This window comes from Vanellus vanellus, assembly GCF_965231255.1.
Source record: "Vanellus vanellus genome assembly, chromosome: 13".
In the NCBI taxonomy this organism is placed as follows: domain Eukaryota; kingdom Metazoa; phylum Chordata; class Aves; order Charadriiformes; family Charadriidae; genus Vanellus; species Vanellus vanellus.
In genome coordinates, this window is record NC_138918.1 from 3,388,079 (window position 1) to 3,409,371 (window position 21,293).

The 21,293-nt window shown below is 48.7% G+C and overlaps 1 protein-coding gene across 2 annotated transcripts in view; it reads left to right on the plus strand.

Annotated features, from left to right (window-relative positions):
• Positions 1 to 6,843: 6,843 nt before the first annotated feature.
• The window catches only part of TCF7 (transcription factor 7), a gene marked incomplete at its 3' end in the record, with an annotated part of 75,987 nt that continues 61,537 nt past the window's right edge, over positions 6,844 to 21,293 (plus strand). Inside the window, exons 1-3 of one of the 2 annotated variants that reach the window (XM_082489822.1) lie at positions 6,844 to 7,092; positions 7,190 to 7,256; positions 7,691 to 7,797. In XM_082489822.1, the coding sequence (XP_082345948.1) occupies positions 6,892 to 7,092; positions 7,190 to 7,256; positions 7,691 to 7,797 (375 nt within the window). In that variant the 5' untranslated portion in view covers positions 6,844 to 6,891. Of the gene's footprint in view, positions 7,093 to 7,189; positions 7,257 to 7,687; positions 7,798 to 21,293 lie in introns of both variants that reach the window. The other variant, XM_082489823.1, reaches the window with a different exon arrangement.

The window sequence follows — 21,293 nt, forward strand, 5'->3', positions numbered from 1 at the left end:
TTGTTAAAACGTAAAGGACACTGTCAGTGAAAAAAGGAACCCAGTACTTTGGTTTGGTAAAAATAAGGTTTTATAGACCCCAAAATCAACATACTTTTCCCTATGGTTTACGGAAAAACGGTTGTGGAAGCAATGAGTGTGATTCTGCAAATCCGTCTTCGTGGGTCCTTTTAATTTAGAGGCATGACTCATCGGAGCAGGGACTACTTGGATGATGGTATGACCACAGGATGCAGCCCTGGAAAAGTGTTTTTGTAAACAAATAAACATGCTCCTTCCTGTTTGAAACTCCAATCTTTCAGCATTGGGCAAGCGCCTGAGAACCTGACAGTGAAAGTCATAAGAAATATTAAACACGATGCCAGTTGCTTGGTCCGGTTCCAACAGCAAGAGGTGAACAACACACACAGAGTGAAAAATCGATGAGTCTTTGAAAGTCCTTTAATAATCTGAAGTGTTGTTTGTATCGGGAACAAAGAAGAGACTTTTAAAGTGAAAATTGCCTGAAGAGACGGTCTTACAACCTGACAAAATCAAAAACAAAGGGAAAACCCCCAAACCGCACTGGGAGATTGGACAATGGCTTGTGCCATGTTTGTGCCATACGTGCAGGGAGTTGTGCGAAGATCACAGTCTCCAAAATGCATTTCACACTATGGCTTTTGACATCCGATGAAGTCTTTGGAGAGAGATTATCCTCTTTTCCTGCAGAAAGCAGGATGCTGGCCCTCATCGGCAGACTGCAGTGCCATAGCTGCTCATCTCCCAAGGGGAAAATAGGAGTCTCCGGTCCGAAAAGCTGGAAACATTTCCAGAAAATCGTGTAGGCATTCGAAAGCAACCGAAATATTGCAATGTCAGGGAGTCAATTTGCTGTTGGTAATTCAAAAGCAATCTTTTGGTGGCTGCCAGCGAATCCTTTAAGTACATTTAAATCGATGCATGAAGTCAAATAGACACTTAAAATCCTGCAAGTTGAAGATGGGCAGAGCGCATCGAGTGGGGAAACGGCTGAGTGGCTGCTTGACCCCTTTTTCTATCGCAGACCAACAAAAGTGGAGGATGTTCCAAAGCGACACAAAATCCTGCTGTACCCCGCGGGCGCAGGCGAATGAAAAGAAGGCAAAGTGGGAAGAAGAACACGAGGCTTTGCGCTTGCCTCAGCTGGGTCGACACGTTTCAGTTGCAAACGATAGATCTATTTTACCTATTAGAGCTTGTCTAGACTAAGGAAACGTTCCTGCTATGACTATGCTGAGGTAATTACACCAGTGTAAACCCCTTTGGGCAAAACAGAGCTTTCAGTGGCCTGATTTACTCTGGTCACTTGCCAGGATTAGTTCAGCTGGTACCAGCCTCTCCTCCCGCGGCTCCTGCGCCCAGCTGGAACCTCGCACAGGAGTTTTCATCCGTCTCATCTGAAACGTTCGCGCTGCCAATCTATCAATCAAGCCATCCTTATGGGACGATCCTGCAAATGTGCCTCCAAAAGAATGGTAAATATTTAGAAGGTTCCTCTGGTAGTAGAGAATTGATTAATTGGCTACGAAAAAAAAAAAAACCACGCTGAAATAAATCTGTTTTAAAATTAAAGCGCACTTTGATTTGTGTACACGTATCAGGGAAACATATTTGCTGCAAATACAATGAGATAGGAAGGCAGATATCGGATGTTCAACCTGCCGGGGATAGATGTGTCCCTCACCCACATTAAATAAACTTGTATGAGAGGATAAAACGTGTCCAAAAAGAGTAAAACAGGAGCTACTCCAAACTGATTCTGTTAAATGAACAAAAACCTGAGGGGTAAAATAATATAAATTAAGTAAATCCAAGTGCTTCACTCTGAAGCCCCTTTTAAAGAAGCGAAGGCGAAACCCTGCCCTGAGAGAAATGTTAGTGGCAGCATTGACATCCACTTTAAAGGAGAGGTTCCACTTACTATAACGCGTATGGTGACGCCACGTAATGCCGCTGTGCGTAGCGCGGTACAAAAATACATGTGCTGAGTTTCACACACCGCAGTCGGAGAACGTGCTGATAAATGCGGGGTGAGGAACAGACAGACTGACAGACAGGCAGACTTGGTTATAATTTAATCTGGTTTACTGTTCTCTGCAGGTGTTACAGTTAAAAAGTTCTAAAAAGTTAGTATACACCTTTAATTCTAAACAGTTACTGGAAGGACAGTTAGAAACTCTAATCATGTAGCAAATAAGCTCCTTTAAAAGTCTCCTTATTAAAAAAAAAAAAAAAGGAGGGAAAAAAGGTATGTCTGAAGCACAAAGATGACATCAGAAAAGTTCTTCAACTCACAGATGGCTGCACCTTTCCAAAAAAATTAAAACAGGAACCCTAGATTGATTTAATCACCCATACAAGCGAAAAAACGTAATGAAGATACTTAGTGCCAAATTGGTTTCTTGGGACCTTTTCCATGTAAATAATACAAATCAAACCTTGAAGTTCAGCGCAGATATGATCTGACAAGTAAGCCAGGCTTTTTGTTTTACTTTGATCCAGCTCCAGAAATATTTTATCCAAGGTAAAGTCGGTTTTAAGTGTTTTCCATTTCAGTTTTTAATTTTGGATATTCATCATATAGGAAAGTTGCTTATAATGCTTAAAACATCAGTCTGGCTGAACTGACTCACAGCACCAAACGTAAAGATTTCCTTACATTTGCTCCTAAGAGTGAAAACATAAAGAGCTTTCGATGCGAGGGGATCGATTTCAACTCCCTCAGTTATTTTTAATGGTGCAGTGAACGGAGACAACCCGAGTTGAATATTCCCAAACATCCAGTCAAGCCGACTCCAGTATTTTTAGCACTGTTCCACTTCTCGTAGGTGTGCTGGTGAATAATACTTTTGAAAATACCAGGATAGATAGGCCTTTGTTTTCTAAGCGATTCCCCAAATTCCCCCCACGCTGCCATCCCCTCAGGATGCCGCCTGGGAGCAACAGTGCCTTCTCTTGGAAGAAAATCTCCCCGGTTTAGGCTTATTCTGATTTTTTAGTATTTCACTTTTATACCTCTGTTTGTTAAAAATTTAAAAAAAAAAATTAAAAAAATCTTTTTTCACTCGGTTCTAAAACCAGGATGAAGATTCCTCAGTTCAGAAAACCGTATCTTTACAAAAACAACATCTTTATAAAAACAACCCAACCTGGTTCAAAATTTCCAGTGTTGTGTGCCTCAGTACGGATTTAGGCACCTTGCTGGAGGCACGCAGTTATCAAAAATTCAGCTCTTGTGAATAATGTAAAATCCTCTGGATTCTCTTACTTCCACAAATTGGTATGTAGTATATTTAGAATTAACAGGGCCCCTTCTCTCTTTTCACTCCAATGTGCGGTGTAAGGTTAATGAAAATAAGATGGATCTTTTATTTGGGGTCTTAAATATAATATTATTAAATGTGCCCACCAGAAATGTAGGATAAAATATTTGCTCTGCTTGAAGATTATGTGATATTTGTATTCTAAGCCTCACCACAGTGGGTTTCTTTAAATAGAAGCTATACTTTACTCCTAAATTGCTTAAGGCAAAGGAAGCAGAGATGATGTTTTTATGAATGTTTAAATGCAAATGGAACTGAGAGTGAATGCTATGCTAGCTAACATCAAAGGCTCACCAAAGTCTCTGCATTAATGAGGCTCTTTGTTTCCTGGATCACAGATTACAACAGGTTTCCAACTCATTGCCAAGGCTTTATCTCCATTTGGGAGGGCTGTAAATCTCAGACGATTTTTTTCACATGCAAAACAAGAGGATCATCTGAAAGAAGGAAAAAAAAAAAATCTTAAAGTAGCAAATATTTCATTCAAATGATTATTACTCAAAGTGGCTGCAGCTTATTTTATTTTTGTGATGTTTAAAAGAATGGAAATTTGCAGACGGAGTTTCCTATGGGGCAGCCCGCTCCTCCGTTTGGACGGGAGAGCCGAGCAGGAAAAAAGCAAAGAGCATCCTTTCCCCTCTCCCACCTCCTTTAGCCCAGCGTAAACTGTGCCCCCTAAATCAGAACAATAATTCTGTGTCATGCAAAATCAGCAATTAGCAGAAAGACGGATTTTGCTTCATTTAAATATATTCAGTACTTTTCAAAGTGGCTCCAACTAGTTCTTCTCCTCCCCCAAAAGTAATGAGATTATATCCCTAGTAATAATACCCTAATTAACACAAAAAATAGGGACCGAGATTTTTAGCTTCCTATTCAAGGGCTGAATGTGACAATATGTAGTATATTGGGTCATAAAAAACAATTTACATGGCGTCATTACAGTCTGTAGAAAAGTCTCCAGGACCCAGGGCTATCTTATGCAATCTTAATTAAGGAAAATAAATATCGGTGTGTTGTTTTAAGCTACCGGAGACATGCACAGGACCTGTCGTATGTGATCAGAAGAGATGGGGAGTTTCCTTTTCCATGGGAACTGCTTAAAAAAAACTCCGACGCCGACACAGAAGTGTCTAGTGTCTTCGAAATTGGCTGCAAAGACGTTAATTTCATGTTTCCTGACCCTCGGGGCCAGTCAGGAAAACTAATAATTTTCTGTGATCCGACGTCACGTCTGTGCCTCCGAAGGGGCCGCGGCTGCGGGAGCGATGGCGGGGTGCCGCGGGAGTGACGGCGGGGTGCTGCGGGCATTGCCCTGCTCCGGGTCGCGCGCTGCGGCCACGCTCTGCCATGGGCACCCACGCCTGCCCCTGGGCACTGCCTGCACCCACCGCCGTGGACACGCAGCTGCTGTGTGCACACGTGTGTGCGTGCGCACACATAGCCCTGTTGGTGTGTCTGTGTGTGCACACGGACACGTCCTGATGTGTGACTGTGTGCGCACACAGGTATGTGCTGATGTGTGCACATGTACATGTCCTCATGTGTCTGTGTGCACACATGTACACGTCCTGATGTGTCTCTGTGCACGCATACTTGTTGACATGTGTCTCTGTGCACACCTGTACATGTTCTGATGTGTGTGTGTGTACACATGTACATGCTGATTTGTGTGTGTGAGCACATACATGTCCTGATGTGCCTCTGTGTGCACACATATACATCCTGATGTGTGTCTGTGTGTGCGCACATGTACACATCCTGATGTGTGTCTGTGTGCCCACATGTACATGCTGATGTGTCTGTGTGAGCACATAGGTGTTGATGTGTGTCTGTGTGTGCACATGTACCCATCCTAACGTGTGTGTGCGCCCACATATGTGTTGATATGTGTCTGCTGCTCCATGTACAGACTTCTGTCCTCTGTGTTTAGTTGTGTGCTGCTCATCTGTGCTTGTAGATTCTTGCGCAAGTGTGAGCATGCAGGTGTGTTTGTGTGTGCAGGTGTGTTTGTGTGTACAGAATCATAGAATCATAAACGTTTGGGTTGGAAGGGATCTGTAAAGGTATCTAGTCCAACCTCCAAGAAGTGTTTTGTGTGTGCAGGTGTGTTTGTGTGTGCAGATGTGTGCAGTTGTGTGCTCACTTGTGCTGATGTGTTTGGGGACATGCGTGGATCCCACTGGTGTGTGTGTAGGTCTGTGAGTGCTCACATGTGCCAGATGTGTGGCTGTGTGCACTGATGTGTGTGTACAGATGTGTCTGTAGGTGTACACACCTGTAGAGACGTGTGTGGGGCTGCGCAGATGTGGGTGTGAGCTGATGCATGTGCACACAGCGCCATGCGCGGACGCATGGGAAGATGTGTGCATGCAGATGTGCGCGCATCTGTCCGTGTGCAAACAGGCACCGACACACGCAGACCTGTGTGTGCAGAAGTGCCCGTTGTGCAGACGTACGTGTGTCCACGTGTGGGCAGAGACGCATGTGTGCACAGATGTGCACACGCAGGTTGGCCGTGTCCAGATGTGCGCACATAGCCGGGGGGCTGCGCCGAGCCCCCAGAACTGCCCACAATCGGGCCACCTCACACCCCCAAACCCCCCACACCACCCCCAAACCCCCCGGCCCGGGCTGGCACCGCGGGGACCACCGGGGTCACCCCTCCGGGGAACGGAGAGGTGGGGGTGGGGGTGTCACCCCGCTATAGCGCGGTGGCGAAGGATGGAGGGGGGGGAGGTGGCGGTCCCTTTAAGGCAGTCACCGCACGTCGGAGCGTGTGTGCGGTGTGTGCATGTGTGTGTGTGTGTGTGTGTGTACGTGTGTGTGTGTGTGCCCGCCCCCGGCCCCTCCCCGCAGCTGCCAATCACCCGGCGGCCGCTTTGATGTCGGCAGCCCTTGGCCGCCGCGCCGCCGCGATCGCACACAGGCACCGGGCGCTCCGTGCCTTTGGCTGCCGCCGGCGCCCGCTGCTCCCAGCGAAACTTTCCGGGGCTCGGGGAGAGAGAGAGAGGGAGAGAGGGAGGGAGAGAGAGGGACGGAGGGGGGGGGCGGCGGTGGAGGGGGGGGCGGCAGCGGGGGCGGGGGAGGGCAGGGCAGGGGGCGGCTGTGGAGCCCCGGCATCCCGCGACTCCTGCCCGCAGCCTGCCGAGCCCCCCGCGAACCGCCGGGAGAAGGAGGGAGGGAGAAGGGGAGGCGGGGGGCGGGGGGGGGGGGACAAAATTTAAGAAGGAAAAAACAATATTATTTTAATTTTTTTTTTAAAGAAAGGGTTTAAAGGGAGTTTGAAAAGGGGGAGCCAAATTGACGGGAAAAGTTGAAAAGTTGGAAAGAGGGGCGTGGGGGGAAAACCAGCATCGGAAAGAAAAATTTCAAGAGGGAGCAAATTTTTTAGGAAAGGCAAAAAAAAAAAAAAAAAAGAAATTGAGGGAGGGGAAAAAAAAAAAAAAAGGAAAAAAAAATAATAATAGGGCTTGATCCGGGCGGCGGAGAACAATACTCGCCGGGAAAGTTGCTGCGCGGCTCGGGAGGGAGCGGCGGGCGGAAAATGCCGCAGCTGGGCAGCGGCGGCGGGGACGACCTGGGGGCCACCGACGAGATGTTGGCCTTCAAGGACGAGGGCGAGCAGGAGGAGAAGATCCCCGAGAACGCCTTCACCGAGCGCGACCTGGCCGACCTCAAGTCCTCCTTAGTGAACGAGTCGGAGGGCAGCGGGAGCCCGACCGCCGCCGCCGCCGCCGACCCCGAGGTGAGCCGGGCCGCCCCCGCCGCCCCCGCCCGGCCCCGCGCCCCCCGCCCCGCCACCCCCCGGCTCTGCCTCTCTCTCTCTCCTCCTCCCCATGCAGGCCATCAGGCGTGTGCAGGATCCGCAGAGGGTTTATCAGGAGAAGCTGCCGGACCACATGGATGATGGTTAGTCGCAGCGAACCCCCCGCCTCCCCCCCCCCCCCGCCTCTCTCTCCCTATGTGTGTGTGTGTGTCCATCCTCGGTCCCCCGCTCGCATCCACCGGCTCGCCCCATCCAGCCAAGCGCTCGCCATCCCCCGGGTGGGTGAACCCACTGGTCCCTGAGCCCACTGCCCTGCAACCCCGGGACTAAGGGATGCTGGCCTGGCCACCACAGCCCCCCACAGGAAAGCCGTTCCTGACAGCAGCAAAGCATCCCGATGCACCCCCTGTGGGACCCCGCAACCCCAGGGCACCCCGACACTCCCCCAACACCCTCTCTGAAAAGTAGGGGTCAAAAAGACTCCCAAAATCCACTGAAACCTCTTCAGGGCCCCCCGACAGGCAGAGGAATTGCCTGTCGTATGGCAAATCTTGATGGGGAACTTTAATTTTAGCAGGTATGAAGCATCAGGACCCAGGGATGTATAAAGGATCTGCGTATTCTGGCTACCCTTTCCTAATGCTGTCAGACCCGTACCTGCCAAATGGATCTATGTCACCTCTGGTGAGTCCGTCTTCTCTTTACGGAGAAGTTTCGTGGCCTCTCTCACTGTTGAAGTGTGTCGCAGGTATCGTGCAGGCACCGACACGTGCTTTTCTCCCCTGACAAATTGCATCCCTGTTTCTAAAATGTCCAAGCCGAAAGGAGAAGTGGGAAGGGGGAAAGATACTCGGCAGCAAGTGTCTGCTTCGCTCCGAATTTGCTGGAGGAGCTTCTTTTCCATCCTCCCCATCCTCTGGGGTTGCCTTTACTCCTCCAGCAATCACAGCCTAACATCTAATGGAAGAATGCCCCTGCCTTTTTCTGGGTCACGGGCTTTGGAGCCGAGCAGCTCCTGATGTTTGTGTTCAGGGATATGTCCCGCAGCTTTACTTTAGTTTGATGTTATCTGCGTGTAAAATGGCCAGGGTTTGGCCCGCCTTCGGTGGGGGCTCTGCAGTGGATGGTGGCCCAGAAAGTGGATCTTATGCTTCTAAAATGTCAATAGAGGTTTTTAGGAAAAGGCTTGATGCTGCTGGAGGACTATTCCCATCTTCTTCCTGTAAAGTTTTTGCCTCTTGGGTCAAATAAACTTTAGTAATTCTTTATATTCTAATGTTTGTAAGGTTTGCTGTCTGAATAATTAAACCGTAGGCTTCTCTACAAAAGCTGTCTTTTCCCATCACCGTCTCTATCAGAACTTCAGAAAATAATGTCATGACATCGCAGCAGATAGTCAATGCTCGTGTCGCTCCTGAGGAGCCGGCATTGCTGCGTTCATTTCAGACGTTATTCTGCATTTACAGTCAGTAAATGAGAACAGAACATCATGTTGTTTATTTCAGTTTTAGTTTTAAACCTGTAAAGGGACAAGGTTTGAAAGAATACGTAATGCCCTCCTTAATTTCAACCCTTTGTTCACTAGAGGGGCTGGTTGTTAAACTGGGGTTGTGGAAACCTGATGGATTGTGGGCTATGAAACTCAAGTTAAAGTGGGATAAAATATTGTTCACTGGAATCAGCACCGTGTCCTCCCGCCCGACCCTGCCGGCCTGTGCCGCAGGAGGAGACAGGTCCCGCCGTGCGCCTCTCCGTCCCCCAGCACAGCCCTCCTCGGGTACGCTGGGGAGCTGATTTTCCCTGCTACGGGCTATTGTAACCTCGCTGCAGTCGCTGGGCAGATATTGAGGATCTGATCCTAAATTTTGAAGTCTTCCTTCAGCGTACAGCAAGCAAAGGTGCGTTCGCCAGGCAGGGCCAGCGTACGTTTGCTGTAATCCGAAGAAGCATTTCTTCTGTTGCTTCCCACCTTGAGTTCCTTCCTCCAGGAATCCCCCTCACCCTTCTAAAATACTGTTGCTCTCTTCTTGATACGTTTTAAATGATGATATTAAATTTGTCTTATTGAGCTGCATTTAGTTTGCTCCCTGCAATAGAATCTGGCTAAATTCAGAGTTACATTAGCCCAGCGACTATTTGCTGTAGTAGACTATTTCTTTTAAACTTAAACCCTTACTGGATGTGTGAAAGCGCAATAGCCTATTTATTAGCAATTAAGCTAAAAAGGACATTGTGGTTTGTGAATCGCCTTTCCCCTTGATAATGTAATAAACCCCCAAGAGGTTACTGTCGGAGCGACAGACAGGAGCAAATAGACTGTGCAGAACTCGAAGGGGAGAAAACTGAGTAGCCGAGAGGGGATGGTCCCGTCCCCCTGAGAGCCACCGAAATCACCCGCTGCCTCAGCCGGCGCTGCTGAGGCCTGGTCGGACCCTGCCGTGTTCTGTGTGGCGTGATTTAAAAAGCTGATTTGATGTTTTCAGTTAAAAATCTGTTGCCGGACAGTCACAGGAAGATTTCTTCCTTAAATCAAGGCTGATCTTTTGGTTTTTTGACTTGGTACAATAACCATTCCGATGTATCTTTCTGGGCAATTCCGCCTTGTATTTATATTGACCGGGCAAAGGTTATCGTAGTAAATTATGCATTACTCTCATATAGATTTATTGGTACTGTGTGTATTATATGAAGCGCGGGCTATAATCTGGTGGCTGCTTCCAATAATTGAGGAGGTCAGATCTGTGACCGAAGATTGCAGATACTTAACCATCCATAAAAGTGTGTTTAATTAACACTTTAGTACAAGTAGAGTCGGGGAGGATGGTTGCGTGAGTGAATGGGACTACGTATCACAGTCGTGCGTGCATTTGGTGGTAGTGGAGATAGTATTTTGGTTAATGGGGCTTCCGGGAAACGGTTGTTTGCAGCTAGGATTAATTTCAGAACCTTCAAAAAAATAAAAATTAAAAAAAAAAAAAAAAAATAGCCCAGCGGTACTTCGGCAAACCGTCAGGGCTTTGCATTTAACTGATTGAAAAACACAATCCAGCTCCCTGAAAGCCGAAGGGCGGCCGGCTCTGAGGCTGCGGGTTGAACCCCCGCCCTGCGACGCACCATAAAACCACGTTTTGTTTTTTTTTTTTTTTTTTTTTCTGCGGGCTCACTCCGAGCCCCGGCAGGGTGCTGCGAGCGGCGCTGGAGCCGGCCCGGAGCGCCGGCCTGGGTGGGTGTGTCGCTACCGGCGTTACCGGTGTGCTGCTTGCCTTTTTCTTTTTTTTCTTTCTTCTTTCCTCAGCAGCATCACTTTTGCTTTGTTTCCCTCCAGGGGGTTGCAGCCCGCTAACTGTCACGCTGCTCACCCCCAGCATCCTGCTAGGCTGCCCGCGTCTCCCCAGCCAAAAGTGTCGCTTTTTAGCAAAACACACCCACTTTGTGTTATTTACATGCTCTGGTGTGGCTCCCGAGTGATGCACGGAACACGTCTGGGTACCTGACATCAGCAGCAACGCCGAGCCCGGCTGATGTCCCCAGCGAGGTGACAAGAGCCACCGCGCAGCGGGCAGGTGCCAGGCCCTCGGCCGGGTGGGCCACCTTTGCTGCAGGTGGCAAACGCCGCTTTGGGGCAGTTGAGCTGGAGTGATGCTGGTTTGAGTGTGCACAAGTAGCCTGGACTGGCAGGAGAGCTACGAAAGAGAGAAAGGGGGACTGGGAGGCGGCCAGGGTGGGCAGGAGAAGGGGCTCCTGGAGTTGGGGACACGGCAGCCGGGCTGAGCCCGGGTGTCACGTGTTTTGGGAGCGTGCTGTGAACCCCCGGCGGCTGGCTGGGTCGGGGAGGCCACGTTCTCGGTCAAGTGCCTTAAGAGCATCTCGGCGCAGACTCTGCCCGCATCCGAAGTCTCCAAATTTTGCAAGGCACCAGGAGAACCGTTTCTCGGCCGGCTCTCAGGTGTCGCAGGTGTGGTGGTTCCTCACTCTCCCTACTCTCACCAAGTCCAGCTTTTCCCCAAGTGGAATATGTAGGATTTGCCGCTTAAAAATCTGCAAGAAACTTCCCAAGAAATATTAACAAGTTGAGGAACTGTTTTGCTAAATGAAATATAAAATCGTAAAACTATATCCTTTTTTAAATAGTACAAATGACTTTAAATCAAATTAAGGTACATCCTTAGTAAGAACATCAGCCTTTTAGGTGGTTACAAACATTAGAGGTCAGACATGGTCAAACATGTTAACACTTTGATCAGATTAAAATATTTTTCTTGCTACAGTTGTATAATTGAGTTGAGACCCGAGGGGGTTTTCTGAACATTGTTATATCTTGTACCATGTGGTAGTTAAATGGTAGAAGGAGCGCTTATAAGTTCCTTTAAGTTCCTTTTGTAAATAGGTTTATAAAATAGGGGAATGAGCCCTGCTGTCCCATATATGGGGCACAAGGTCTCCCCGCTCCCGTCGGTGGGAGAGCTCTCTGGGGAGCAGTTCACACCTTCTGCTCACCTCTGTTGTATGGTGCGTGGAGACAGAATTAAAATGTTTTGTATATAAAGCCGAGGCACCGGACTTTCTGTCTGTGTGATAAACAGGCGTTCCAAGAGCCTCTACTTCTTTGGAAAACAGACACTACCTAATTTTCTTAATTACTAAGTTGTCCGACCAGAGCTCCTGTAGGAGCAGAAGGGTGGTGGTACCTTCCCGAGCTCTGCACATCTCGAGTCCCCGGATGAGATGGCAGGTCGCGGAAACGGTGCCGACGTTCAGAGCCTGCTCCCTGTGGTCCGCGGGGCTCCGTGAGCTCGGTTCCCGTTGAGTGGGTTTGCAGTGTCCCCTTGGGCAGGGCGAGATGAAAGTGCAGTTACTGCTGGCCTGGGGCCACAGGTCCCAAACCTCTATCACGAGGTCAAAAAGCACGGAGCTGAAAGTCTCCTGCTGCCCTTCACCGGACAGAAGCTCCAGCGGCATCGGCTGAGCTCTGGGACACGGCTACTCCTGCTGCAGCCCCCTTCCCCCAGGGCTGCTCCATCCCTCCGCATGAGGAGGCTCTTTCTTGTCCCCGCAGCAGTTGGCGGAAGGAAATCTGCAGCTCAGCTGCTTCGGTGTCGAAGTCTTTCTGTCCTAGCTCTCACTGTCGGGGCAATAGTTTAGCATTGCTTTTTCCTGTGTCGAGTTCCGATCCTGTTGAAACCAGTGGGAAAACTCCCTGGAGTCGCCTTGTGATGGCGATTTGTCGCTGCCGCATCCCTCTCCAGATGTTGTGCGGGGAGGGAGGGCAGCTGCAAGCGTACAGTACCTCCGCGCGTTACCAGCGGTGTCTGCTGCTGTGGGAGCGCAGCAGCACCAGCAGCATCCCAGCCGGGTTCCCTGGCAGCAGGGTTTGCGCTACAGGACCTCTCCGGGACAGTACTTTGTCCCCATAAATTGCTCTGTTGCCGGCAGAAAGCACCGGGAGCGCGGTGGCTGTTGATGGACGTCCTGGCAGACAGACTGATGAGTAATTTGTTCCCTCTTGACCAGAGCGAATCCACTTCTTCCAGCTCTTCTACCTAGCTTGAAAAAAAGGATAATGGTGAAAATAATTTTTTATATTAAAGCATAATGTCGGGTAGGTGGATGTACCAAGGCACAGGGCTTCCGAGGTCATTTATTGCATGTCTGATTCAGCCTTGGTTCCCCCCAAGGAAAATTCTTGTGTTAATTTCTGAGTTCATATCACACCCTCAATTTTGAAGCAGAACTTCCCTTTGAAATAAATTAGAGAGTTCTGCTTAAGAAGCAGTGACATGATACAGCACTGCCTGTGTGTGGTCTAATATAACCTTATTTTTAAAATTGTTTGGAATGAAAAAAAGAGTAAGAAAAATGTCACAGGGAGACAAAAGCAAGCTTTATGTAAATCCCCGCATGTGAATAAGCGTGCACGTGATGCAGACAGTTCAACAATATCTGCTCTCCCACTGGGATTCCTTCGCAGGCTACCCTGGAACTGGCTTCCCAGGCACGGGATGCTTTGTCGGTGGGGAGTTGCTATGAGATTATGTATGGTAAAGGCACCGTTCCTGCGAGCTTCCAACTGTTGCTGTTTGTGAAACGTTAGTAGCTCAACCGGTTGAGAATTTGGAGAGAAAAGCAAAAACCTAACATCAACCCAAGCTCCCAGAGCTCATCCATGTTAATGATTAATACTTTTGAAATTTTAACTGTGAAGAACAAAGTGATTTGGGGGTTAGCGGCGCACGACGTGTCCAAGATGAAAGAACAGAGCTGGTCTGGTATCCGAAGCTTGAACCGAGAGAAGGGGGGAGCGGCGGGAGGGCGGCGAGGAGCTCTGCAACGCGCTCGCGTGCCGCCTCGCAGCTTCCAGTCCCTCTCCTGCCTCGAGTCTACAGGCGCCATTAAAGTCCTGCGTTCGGGTGGAAACTCTGACAGATCCGTACGGTGGGGTGTGCTGGCGTTTGCTGTTCCGAGGTACCCGCTCAAGTAACCACGCGGGTGTTCCTCTGCCTAAACATTGCCGACTCTTTAGGGATGAGTCTCTTGACTGCTCTCATGGCTCATCTGTGAAGGGCCAGATCCTAATCGCAGGCTGGATCCCTCTCTATCTCTAGCGTGATCTGCAAGTGAAGCAGGTTTTCAGGATACGGGTGGTGTGAGCTGCACACCTAAGATGGCAATCTGGTCCGGACTGTGTGCGCCTGGGTGTACATGACATGATGGTTATTGGTAGAGCACAGTCGAGTCCTGAGAAATATCAACAGTTTTGAGGAAACATCTACAGCTTGCCATTAATTTCACACCCACAGTTCGTTACCCTTTGGCCGTGAGTGATTTGGCAAGACCGAATTTAGTCTCCATTTCATAAGGGTTGGCCTTTGAGCCCCCTTGAGCACCCCGTAGAGGAGGTGAAGGAGGGACCCGTGCGTCTGTGAGCATTGTGTGTGCTCATGGGGAGGCTGTGCCGGACAGGGCGCGTTTGGGGAGCAACAATCAAGCACGTGCTGCTGTGCAGTTACTAAGATCTCCTGCACCATACATGAGTCACAAATTCCTCAAGAAATCCTCAAAGATTGTCTTCTCTGGTCTGTTGCATTGATTTGAAGAGGGTCTAGATGCCAGACATCCCCAGCTCTGTCCTCTTGGAGACGGCATCACCACTGCGGGAGCTGCTCTCCATCCCACCCTTCCGAGGCTTTGGGCTGTCCGCAGCCATCACGTAACGCCTCTCCTTTTGTTTTTGGTTTCCCATGCCTTTGCCGCTCTGGCTCGCTGCTCTTGGTGCCAGGAGATGCCTTACGTCAGCATCTCTCCCAGCCTGGTGTATATATGCTCTTACTTCATCACTAACCAACGGTGGGTGGAGGGCACAGAAATAGGAGGGTAGGTATAAGTTGCTTCCTGAACTCTTTGCAGAGCCACTGCGGCAGGAAAAACTTCTCAGCCTGACCAAATCCCGGGTTGATGCCAAGCTGGGATGTGCGAGTCCCCCCCGCTCAGGCTCTTTCATGTGCTATTCTTCCAAATCTCTCTTTAAAAAAAATAGGCTATAACATGATACTTGCTCATTAATCTGTGCGTCTGGAGGATGAAACAAAGGTTTGGTAGGAGGACGGGTGACTCAGAGGGTTGGTAACAGGATACAGAGCTGGTCATTTCCTACTTTCCGGTTTTAATCCAACTGAATCAGTAAAGACCAAACGCCCGTTGTGTCTGCTGGCTTGGCCGGCTGTCCGTCCAGGAGGGCATGGCTCCCTTCAGCCCCCAGGCAGGGCAAGGGTTTCACGGCCTGAATGATGAGATGTGCTGGGAACCTGCCAAGTCCGTACCGAGCCCTCCGCGGATGTCAGGTGAGGTCTTCGTTCTCGCCTTGGGACTGCCGGTTCAGCACATGCTGCTGGCTCACAAACCCACCTACTTCATCTCTTAAAGGAAGCGATTGCAACAGCACGCGCCTCTGAGTCTTGATTACAGCAGGATCTTCTTCTTGGTCACCTCCCAGTGATCTTGGACGAAGAGCTCTCACCTTCACCTTCTCACAGAGCGACTTGTCACTGCTCTGTCCTGTGGCCCTTTCTCCGATTTTTGCCTTTGGGTCTTTATAATTTATGACCATTCCCAAAGTTATGAAGGACTGTTCCACCACCGCTGCCTCCGTGAGGTGGTTTCACGGAGAAAGTGGGACATTTGGTCAATGCTGAGGATGAGGAGGGTTAGCAGAACCGGCGGTGCCCCTCCAGAGCGTCCCGCTGGCTGGAGGTGCTGGGCGAGAGGTCACCAAAGTGGCTTTAAACCACCGCTCCTCTGCCGTCCGCCTCTTCTGTGCTAAACACAGCTCAGCTGCAACGAAAAGAATCTGGTTCATTGTGTTTTGCAGGGTCCCAAAATTAGTATTTTGTTAAAGAAAACAATAAACTCAACAATGCTGTGGTAAGTTTTCGAAACCAAAGTAAAGCTGGATACTAGAATCTAGAGCACTTTTCCCCTCCGGTTATAACAACTTTACATTTGATTAAATGATAGGCAAAAAACCGTCTCAACAGTATCTCCTTTGTTCCATTGAGAATCTGGAACTATAATATACAAAGTACACATCTGCCTTGAAGAGCTATGCAGTAATCATGGACTGACCAAAAAAAGACTTTTTTTTTTTTTTCCTAAGTGATTCAACTTGTACGCTGTACGTTGCATTCGTTTTCTGCTGTGGTTTGCTCTGAGGAATAACATACACGAGCGTAAACAGAGGTTCTCCTCTGATGGGACTTAGACAAAAGCAAAATGTGAAAGCCCAGGATCGTAAAGTATGCTTGACTCAGCACGAGGGGGATGCAATTATAAACACGCTTGTGGAAGAAGGGCTGGGGAGATGCTCTTCCCAGCAAAATGCTCAGAAAGGATCAGAAATGTGGAATTTTTATGCTCACAGCGAGGCGATGGCACTGCGGAGATTGCTTTCGTGTTTAGGAAATAAACCCTCGTAAGATCTACCACATGAAAATTTGTTGTTCTTAGCACGGAGGGGCTGATGAGTTGGTTTCTCGTTACGTGCCGCCGCCGTGGAATCACTGGGGCGGGAGCGGAGATTGCGAGGAGGAGTCGTCGTCTTCTACAAACCTCGCTTTGTAGGACTTGGCCCGAAAAGAAGAAAGGCCGATTCTAACGGGGGAGACAGTGCGCAACCCCTGACACAGCCATATCCGAGGCCGAAAGTTGGCCTTTGAGCTCTGCCTTCCTGCTATAGCGTACGTGGGATGGCATTGCCACCTCTGAAATCCGACCGTCCAAAGGGACGCGCGGATTCGGGAATCCAGGTGATGTTTTGCGGGATCCCGTCGTGCTATGCTGAGTGTTCCTTTGGGACGGCCAATGCTGTCACATAGGATAAATTAAAATATGCATAGGAGCCCTAAATCCAAAACAGAAGCAACGCTATAAAATAAGAAATAAAATTAAAAAAAAAACCCACCCAAACCTTTTTTCTTTAACTTTCTCTGATACAAAGCAATTTCTCCAGGACTGTACACCATATGAAACACATTATAAATGCTCTTGTAAAATCCACATCATTATACCACATGAAAGGCTGGGTCCTAAAAATAGCCATTCAGAGAGGATGCAGGCTAGTAGCAATTTCGGTGATCATGAAATAGTTGTGTTGACATCTCTATGCTTGCACACCCACAGAAAGCTTTGACTTTTGAATATTCTTAGCAACGTTTGTGCTTTATGGAATTTTCCACGTTCTGGTCCCACGAATAGTCTCTTAACCCGGGGTGTTCCTTTCTGATCTTATCCCTGTGTTTCTCACCCTGATTTTATTGAGAAAATGGCTTTATTTATTTATTTGACACCAGACTCTTTCCTCGCTATCAGTTTGACAGCGGTCGACAGTGTCAGTTGCATTTTCCTTTTTTCCTATCAATGGAAATATTTTCTTTTTCCTTCGATGGACACACGCATCCCTGATGTCTGTGGGGTTAACTGTCCAAATGTAAACCCAGAGCATCAGGTGACAATACGAGGAGCTGCCTCATCTACCCGGCCTTGGGATCTGCCGTAGCGTTCAAAAGAAAGTAAATGAAATCTGCAGTAATTACACAGTAACGTATCCACAACAAAAATTGGCTTCGTCGTCCCGGCGATCGGAACTGGGCTGGAGTTTTGCGATGCGAGAGGATGCAGCGTGCCGGCTGCCGCGTGTTTGCAGCAGAGCCCCGGTTGGGATAAACTGCCGTAGCTCTGGGATAGACAACGCGCTCCTGCCAACTGATATCACTTCAGATCTTTTTGAAGAGCTCATCAGATTTTATTTTCTTGCTGTTGTGTTTTGGGTTTAGCTTGTTATTTGTTTGAAATCATTACTATGGGGATAGGTTTCTAAAAAAAAAAAAAAAACCAAAACCAACAAAACGTTTGAATCTTCAGTGCTGATCTCGTGTTCGCATTTTGGTTTTTTTTCTTTTCTAAGCAGAGGTGGGGATGTGGAGATGTACACCTTCAAACATGAGGATGTCTGAAGGCTGCGCTTTAAGCCTGTCCAGGGTTTTAATCGTGTGGCCCCTCTAAAGCCTGTTGGAAACAGTCTGTTTCCTCAAAATAAGTTTGCTCTTGGAATCGGAGCAAAATATTTGGAGATAGTGACTGAAATAACAGGGTGTTGAAGAAAACGATGTTGCTTCTGAAATAGCTGGCATGAAGATCATTCAGGCTGAAGTTTCATTCAAATCAGATGTAGCTGTGGTTGTAATGGGGCAGGACACACACTCTTCAAGCAGCGCGTCTCCGAGTGATTCACTGCCGGAGTTACAGCCCTTCTCTGCCGCCCTTTAACTCCGAGAGCAGCTCTCCTCCTCCCTTATCCAGCTCTGGAGTCCCTTTCCAATGGAAACGGGCTCTGGAGTTTGCAGATCGATCAGTTGCGTTCTTGCAGGCTGTTAACGACGTCAGAGAGTCAAATGCTGTAAAACGACATCACAGAAATGCGTTTGCTGTTGCTAATTTAGCTCCCCAAAACAGCTGCACAGGGGGACGTGGGAACCCCTTGACAAGATGATAAGTTTGTCTAAGCCTCAGAGTTTAAATGTATTTCGTTGTCCTGGTTTGAGGACAATTTCTAAACACAGTCAGCAGCACTTTAAGGATGTATTCCCGACTAAGTGCTAAGAAATGTTGGCTCGTGTTGGCGTATGTGCTGGGTATAATGCAGCAGATAGCGCTGTTTAGAAAAAGCTAAAATGTTGTTGAACACTTCTGGCTTGAAGTTAGCATCATGCCTAAGTCCTTTTGTGTTTTCCATAATTAATTTGATGGCTGAAAGCAGGGTTGCAGCTGGTCATGTAAGTTTTTTTACTATTCTGGTGAACTCTGTGCTTTTCCTGCTAGGGGTAGAATTCAGGTAAAAACCCTAAATGTGCACTGGTTGGGACTTCTCACAGCACTTGAGCACAAGAGTTGTAGAGAAAATTTAATATCTTCACTCAAGAAGACAGAAAATTACCTAATATGTCAGTGGCGGTTGCTTGGTTATTGGCATTTATTGGAAATAGTATATAACTGCATGCATACATCTAAACTTTGCAAGATAAGGTGTTTTAAAATGACAATATTCCATTTGTACCGATCTAACACGGGGCTCTGCATAGAGGTGCGTACTGAGGGATGAGGCGGGCTGCAGAGAATCCCTGAACCATCGGCTCCCGTACCCAAAAGCGTGGGTCTTCATCCCAATTTGCTTTTGCAAAACAGTGCCGCGGTGAATGCCCGTCGGACGGGTGGGCGCGTCGCTCTTTGCCGTGGGTGGGAGCTGCCCGTCTCCTGCCTGCGCCCCGGCAGCTCGTTTGATACGGAGCCGAGCGATGCCCTTAGCGGAGAGCACCAGGTGCCCTCTCAGACGGGTGTAAATAGCCAAATAAACAGACATGAGTACCAGCAGTTGTTTATGCGTTAACGCAGGATGTTCTCAAAATCAGGTAAGAAGTGAGGCATGTTACCAAGTTTTATAGCGGAGGAACCGGATAGTCTTGTAACTGCCGTGCAGGGCTGCGGCGGGGGAAGCGCGGTTTTATCCCAGCTTCTGCTCCCAGTCCCCCGGGAGCTTGTTTTTCTGTGACTCAGTTTCCCCCAGGAGCATTTGAAGCTTTATCGTTTCGTGTGTAAGCAACGTTTGGAGAGCACTGCGGGGAAAACCGCGTCAATACCGGAAAAAAAAAAAAAAAAACGTAAAATCTGCTGCGAGAGGGAATGTTTGAGAAACGATCGGAGAAGGACTAGCCAAAAAAAGTAAGCTCTGCTGCTTATTAGACCATTTACTTCAAGATATTAAACAAATTGCAATTTCCTAATCTTTTAGCGAGTTGCAGGTGGCCCTAAAACCACAACTCCTTCAAGGCGGTTGGCATCTTTTCTTGCTTTAAAAACAAATCACTTTTTTAGCCTAAACGGTAATTTCATAGAGTGGCGTTAGTAGGATGGGAACGATGCCTGGATGGCCCAACACCGTCTCTCAAATACACACGCCGTACAAATCCGCGCTAGTAAACCGGGGACAAAATGTCGTTTCGTATTTACCCGCTTGTAATATGCTGATGAGAACAACCTCCAGGATTGCACGGCATACTTTTTGGACACACGTACCAAACCCCTGGATGCATAATTCAAATTCCTTGTCATGAAGAATGAGTGTATTTATCTTGGAACCTTTTTTACTTAAACAGTAATCTCTAGGAAATCATTTGTTAACAGTAGTTAGCTGCCAGTTTGTCAGTTAATGGCTTGAGGCAAAGTCAGAAGCGAATGAAATCTTTTCCAGGGAGATGCTGCTGTCGCATGTGGTGCGGAAAGGTTTATAACAGAAAGCATTAGAGGAGGCGGTCAGATGAGCTCGGTCCAACTTTTAGAAACACGAGGAAACTCAGCACAATGGGGTAGAGACGGCCGTTTTGCTAGCGCATCCATTTGTAAAATATTAAAGCCATCAATCGTGCCCGTGTCAACTTCTAAGCCTAAATTTTCCTTACTGGAGGCTCCAGGTGTGAGCATGTGGAGGCCAAAACCGCGTGTGGCTGGGCCCTGCCTTGCATCCTGGGCATCTCCGCATCCCGGGCATCTCTGCATCCCAGGCATCTCTGCATCCCGGGCATCTCTGCATCCCGGGCATCTCCGCATCCCAGGCATCCCGGGCATCTCTGCATCCCAGGCATCTCTGCATCCCAGGCATCTCCGCAGCCCGGGCACCTGCGCATCCCAGGCGCAGGCGCAGCCGAGCGGGAGGGCCGGGGCGCAGCGCCCCCCCAGCCCAGCCAGGGTGCCGTGGGGCGTCTGCCCGGGCAGCAGAGTCCTCCAGCTCTCAGACGTTATCATTTCTCTATAAAAGTCTAGCAGCGAGTTTCAGTTAGGTAATGAGAGTTATCTGATTTCTCTTTAATGTGCGCGGCATCGCTACAGCGCGATAACCTCGACTCGCTGTTTGTCTCGCGCTCGGTGCTGCGGGGAGAAAAGTGGCAAGAACGGGTGAAAATACACTGGAAAGGGAGCTGAGAAAAGTCGTCCTAGTCCCCACCAAATCCCTCCGTCTTGCAGCAGGAGCGGGTGAGAAATAACTGCCCCAAGTAGAAACTCTCCCATGAAGCCGCAAAATCCAGCTGAAGTCAATACCACTTCCCTGCAGCGTGATCTCCCACTCCGTGCTGTCTACCCACAGAGGATGGTAGGGTGTAGGAACTGGCAGGGGATTAATGGCAGCCTGGTTCATAAAAAACTCTGCTGCCAGAAGGACGTGGGACCCAGACAGAAGTAAAGAGGGGCTGGTTCTCTCTGCAGATGCCCCCAAGTGCTATTTGTCTGAGAGCAGATTTTCCCACAGATCTTTGGCCTTCATATTATTTGAAGAACCCCCTCTGCAGCTGCAATCCTTCCCTCCCCCGAGGGAAAAACAGGGTGGTAACTTTGTGAACTGAATGGTGTGGAGGTTTAGGAGTACTGCCATGGGAGGGGAAGATTTGGCTCATTAGCGTGGAACATTGTGTTGCCAGGAACAGAGTTTTGGGGCAGAACTAATAACATGGAAGCAGATGCAGTCAGCTTTTATTAAACTGGTTTGTAGATGACTTTAAATAGGCAACAGTTGTAGCTGGGGCTCTCCTTGCGAAAAGCAGCGGGGCAGACCCCAGCAGCAGAGCCTGGCTTAGGTGCTG